At 34.3% G+C, this 5420-nt stretch overlaps 1 protein-coding gene across 1 annotated transcript in view; it reads left to right on the plus strand.

Annotated features, from left to right (window-relative positions):
• Positions 1 to 5420, plus strand: part of LOC106873978 (uncharacterized) — a 1133216-nt gene that overhangs the window by 942166 nt on the left and 185630 nt on the right. The window contains exon 18 of the mRNA XM_052969422.1: positions 5003 to 5173. Coding sequence (XP_052825382.1) covers positions 5003 to 5173 — 171 coding nt within the window. The remainder of the gene's footprint in view (positions 1 to 5002; positions 5174 to 5420) is intronic.

Genomic DNA, 5420 nt, shown 5'->3' on the forward strand with positions numbered 1-5420 from the left:
TTAAATTTTAAAACCTTTACAACATTTCAGACTTTTATTTTGTATCCACGAACTTTTAAAGATTTTATATCTGTGGTCTTGAAAAATATTATATCCATCAACCTATTACTGAAAAGTAAACCTCTATTGTGTTCTATATTGCTTCACTTAATTTTCCTTCATCTCCCTACTTTATTGTATCTTTTCCCTTTTTTTAAAAAATTTATTTTACTTTTTTTCTATTTTACTCTATTTTATTCTATTTCTTCTCATCTACCTCTCTTCCTGTCCTACTCACTAAATACCAAGCATTTTGCCTGAGGTATTCATTATAAGAAATTAACCATTCGATAAACTCGATCTCCATAGAATCTTTTGGAAGGTTTATCTACTTGTAATCATCGGTGTAGACATAAACCACGTATATAAATGTATAGCTTTCTTGTTCTGTTTTTCTCAGTATTCTGCATTTATTAGTGTTTTGGTCGTCTTGTGAAAATATTTTCCTTTTTGTTAAAGCATTGTCACTTTTGAATATGAATGTTTCAAAAATTCACCACATTATATTTTATAATGTTTAATTACACGTACTCTCCTCCAATTTAGAATTTTTATTTTATATAGTATTCACAGGGCATGAAAATTCAGGATCATTTTACTGTACATGGAAACATAAAAGCAGTTAATTCACATGCTATTATATTTTGGTATGTGCAAAGTTTATATCAATAACGCATTTCAGTTCCCTTCTACAAATATTCCTAAATATTTGCTATTTTTAAACCTATATTGAACAAGCTCTTGAACAATAAGCATACAAAACAAAACTGCAGGACCATATCGTAAGACACGATGCAAAACAGAAAAGTACATGTTTCACGCTTACGAGAGTTAATGGGTATTCCTCTCAACAGTTAACTTTATTTGCAGTTAATGCCATTGGCTACATATTGCATGTTCAAGTGTGTTTGTTTGATGTTGCTCTATGTATGTGTATGTATATCAGCCGGAGGCGCAATGGGCTAGTGGTTAGGGTAGCAGACTCGCGGTCGTAGGATCGCGGTTTCGATTCCCAGAACGGGCGTTGTGAGTGTTTATTGAACGAAATCACCTAAAGCAACACGAGGCTCCGGTAGGGGGTGGTGACGGACCCTGCTGTATTCTTTCACCACAACTTTCTCTTTCTGTTTCTGATGTACCTGTATTTCAAAGGACCAGCCTTGTCACGCACTGTCACGCTGAATCTTCCCAACAACTGCGTTAATGGTGCACGTGTATGTGGGGTGCTCAGCCACTTGCACGTTAATTTCACGAGCAGGCTGTTCCGTTGATCGGATCAACTGGAACCCACGTCGACTTAATCGACTGAATGTCACGACGATGTCAGACACACACATACTACATAACATAGAACCATTTAAATTATTGTATCTGTCTATTGATAGTACTGCAGCGAATTTGCAGAAACGTTGGAGTATAAGACAGAGAGCTGGTCCACATTTCTTCTAACTTTCTGAGCTCTGTATTATACATATACACAAACTGTGGGTATAGGGTTTTGGCTACCTACTACGTATATAGCCTATTTAATACTGTTTGTTTTCATTCATGAGGAAGTACTCCTGTATTTGTCTCATTGTTGGCCCCTTCGAGTACTTTGATAAAATGCGGATGTCAAGTTGACCCAGCTTGCCTCCATGTTGGTCGCTGGAATGATGGTAGAGTATGGAGGACTGTTTTTTTGTCGTCATATTGTCTCAAATATCTGTGTGCGTCTATGTGTGTGTGTTTGCTCCCACCACATCTTGACATCCGGTGTTCGTTTGTTTACGTCCCTGTATCCTAGCGTCTCGGCGAAAGATACCAACGAAGTTAGTACTAGGCTTTTAAAAAAGACACTGGAGTCGATTTGTTCGACTAAATATTTTCAAGATAAATTTAACTTGGAAAGATATAGATTTAACTTGGGAAATTAAATAAATTTAACCCGTCCATGGAGACTAAATATTATACAGTTTTCACTTTACAATATTACACAAATTACTGTACCATATAGAATACGACATCATGGATGCGAGCTGGAATCGCTACACTCTCAAATTCCTCATTCAAATCTTACATGAACTTCAGAAATATATCTATGTTTATCTAGTACAGTGTTTACAAGAGAAAGTCAAAGAAAAGATAAAAAAGGCGGTAAAAAGAAAAAAAAAGGAGAAAAAGGCTATAAAGAGAAGTGTAAAAACTTCAATGCAGCACCAAGTGCTTCAATTGGTCAAACATTAGAAGTTTCAACGGAACGCACTGAAGCAAACCAGCACGCTCGGTTAGGCCACCTCCCAACGATGACAAGAATTTCGCGGATAGTGGCCCGGTCCGTACAAACGTCTTAAATGCCACAGATTGGAAGAGATAGTTCACTGCCACGTCCCGATACTTTAGAGTTTTGTTCTGTTCGTCTACCGAAGCAGTGACTCTCCCATTTACAGCAGCATCCAGAATGTGGGAGGAAGCATATAAGTCAGAGACTGTGGCATCCCAGATGAGACACCTACATTTAACCAAGGGATAGAAGGTAATTTCTCTACACCACACCGCTCAACGTTGAAGGAATTTTTAAGTCACTACCATTTAACATTTGATAAATTAACTTTCGAATAATTTTGATTACTTTTCAAACACTCAGATATTTTCGGTGGGATGTTTACAATCGATTTAATCAATAGTAAAATGTGTTTTCTACGCTCGTTTTCAGAACTATTAATCATAAAGAACTGGTTGTAGTTACTCTCCTGTAGCTGTCTTCAATGACGCCAACTATAAGATGAGAATGTAATTTTGCCTCATAACAATTAACAGAACATCCTAAATTCAAATTATAATCAAAATTTTCTGGGCATTCCGGTGTCTTAAATAAACTGCTGACATTCTGTGACAAATAAACTGCCGAGATTCTGCACTCCACTGGGACTAAGTTCATTGTTATTGTTTCAAAAAGAAATGATTACAGAAAATCTAAGACTTTATTGTATATCCTTTCTCACTGGGTTAAAATAAATTCTCTCTACACAGTAGAATTATTAATCCCATAGGAACGGCTCATATACTACTTAAACAATTAACAAAAAGTATTCCAGTACTTAGACCTCTGTGGAGGGTTTAATATTTGTGAAGAAAAATATTGAATAAGTGAGAGCAAACAGAGATCTCATATTTATCCAGCAATAAAGTTATTAATGTTTTCTCTCAAATAATAGTCTGATCATTATCAATAGCTTATGTACCCAAGAGAAACAAAATATTTTTATATTGGAATAATATTTTCCCCGGCCTTTCTTCATAATATTAATCAATTTTGCTGCTTGACTCCCAATAACAATTAATTTTTTTTCTTTTTACAATCTGAATGCCAAAAGTTTTCGGTAATCTTACAATTTTTTGTTAATATATTGTGAGAAAAACCTTGTATCTTTTTATTAAAAGTGCACGTAATTGTAAAGAGAAGCAACTTTCATCTTTGAAATTGATATTTTAAGACGGCAAGTTTGATAAGTTTACACAAACACGAACACATTTAAATATATTTCTCATGATTAGTTTTCAAATACAAAAATATTTCTATTAGCATTGTCGTTTGATGGCCGCGTATCCTCAAAAGATTTTATTTACATGTCTTTAAAAATGTGTTTCCATTTTCCTTCAGTTACGTGTACATTTCATTCATAATTCCACGTATTTTCGCATAGAAAGAATAGGAAATATCTGAATAACGTTTACATATAATACCGAGTTTCTTGAGATGTTACTGTATAAAGATATTAATGTTTTTTATAATACTGAGAATTAAATATTCTTGCTGGGCATGCTTAGAGAGAAGCTTTATACAGAATAAAATTAATGTAGATACATGTAAGGCTGTAGTCCAGAGCGTGAAACTTGTGAAAGACTGAAAGAATGCTAAATTATAACACTTGTCACTTAATTTTATAGTACTTGATTAATCGGAGGATATTCTAAAACATTTAAAACAATTTAAATTACTAATTGAATTTATTAACTCAAAATCAATTACTATCATAATTTTCTCCAAATATATAAAATAAAGTGGGTTATATTTGAAATCGTAATTCATGGATGCGCCTAAAATATTCATCCAGTAATAGCAGACACATTTAAATACAAATCACGGACGCACAATTATTAAACGCTTCATGTAAAAGTGGATCAATATAATTTGCTTACCTTTTAGGTAAACGAATTATATTGATCTACTTATACAGTATTTAAATATTTCCATTCATAATAAATGTGAGGATCGATAAGTCGCCTCATAAAACTCTTGTAATTAACCTGCTGCCTTTTGTTCAAATCCAGCCGGATTCAACATTAGCGTCCATACGTGGAATATCGATTATCAAATAGCTCATAGATTCTGTTGTTCATGTAATCAAAGGAGTATTTGCAAGGAGCTTATTACTTTTCATGCGTTACTCATTTGTATTTCATCCTTATTCATCTGTTTGTTTCTTCAAATTGAGGACATCTCGTACTCAGTGTTAATATGCACCTTCACATTACATGACAGTACCTCTACAGCTACAAATTCAGTGTAACTGTCCCTTTCCTCCTCGTTCTCCCAATTGACACAAGTTACATCTCTATATTTTTTATGTTACGGTCATGTAAACAAGCATGCGTGTAATTTTTGAAGAGGTTACGAAACGGGTCATTGAACTGCTTGCACTATCAGTTTTCTCTCTCTCTCTCTCTCTCTCACACACACACACACATACATTGTCTCTCTCTCCCTCCCTCCCCTCTCTCCCACTCTCTTTCTCTTTCTCGCTTTCTCTCTCCTTCTCTACCTCTCTTCAGTTCGGTCTCTCAACCACAGTCACGCAAGAATAACAAGGACGTGAAGCATGAGATTAATTCCCTTTCCATATGACTGAAACTTATCCTTCTGTTAAAGAAACCGGCATATGATTTACATATAACTAAATCCATTTTTTTCTGTTTTCAGATTATAGAACTTAAAAGAGACCCTAAAGGAGATGAACGTGCAAGAATGAGAGCAACTTTTAAAAAACCTTCATCCAAACAAATTAGTATTGAGCCACCAAATACAGAATTGCACCAAAAGCTGACTTTAGTGAGTGATGAAAACATGAGATACAAACAAATACTGGAACAGGTAGGCAACAGGAATCATATTATCTGATTTCCCTACGTATGTATCTTTATGGATGGATCACCATATATCTTCATATCAGCATTTACATATCTATCTATCTATCTATCTATCTATCTATCTATCTATCTATCTATCTATCTATCTGTCTGTCTATCTATCTATTTGTCTATATATGTGTGCGTGTGTGTGTGTATACGTATATATATATATATATGCGTATATATATGTGTGTATATATATATATATA

Source organism: Octopus bimaculoides, chromosome 7 (assembly GCF_001194135.2).
Source record: "Octopus bimaculoides isolate UCB-OBI-ISO-001 chromosome 7, ASM119413v2, whole genome shotgun sequence".
NCBI classification, from domain to species: domain Eukaryota; kingdom Metazoa; phylum Mollusca; class Cephalopoda; order Octopoda; family Octopodidae; genus Octopus; species Octopus bimaculoides.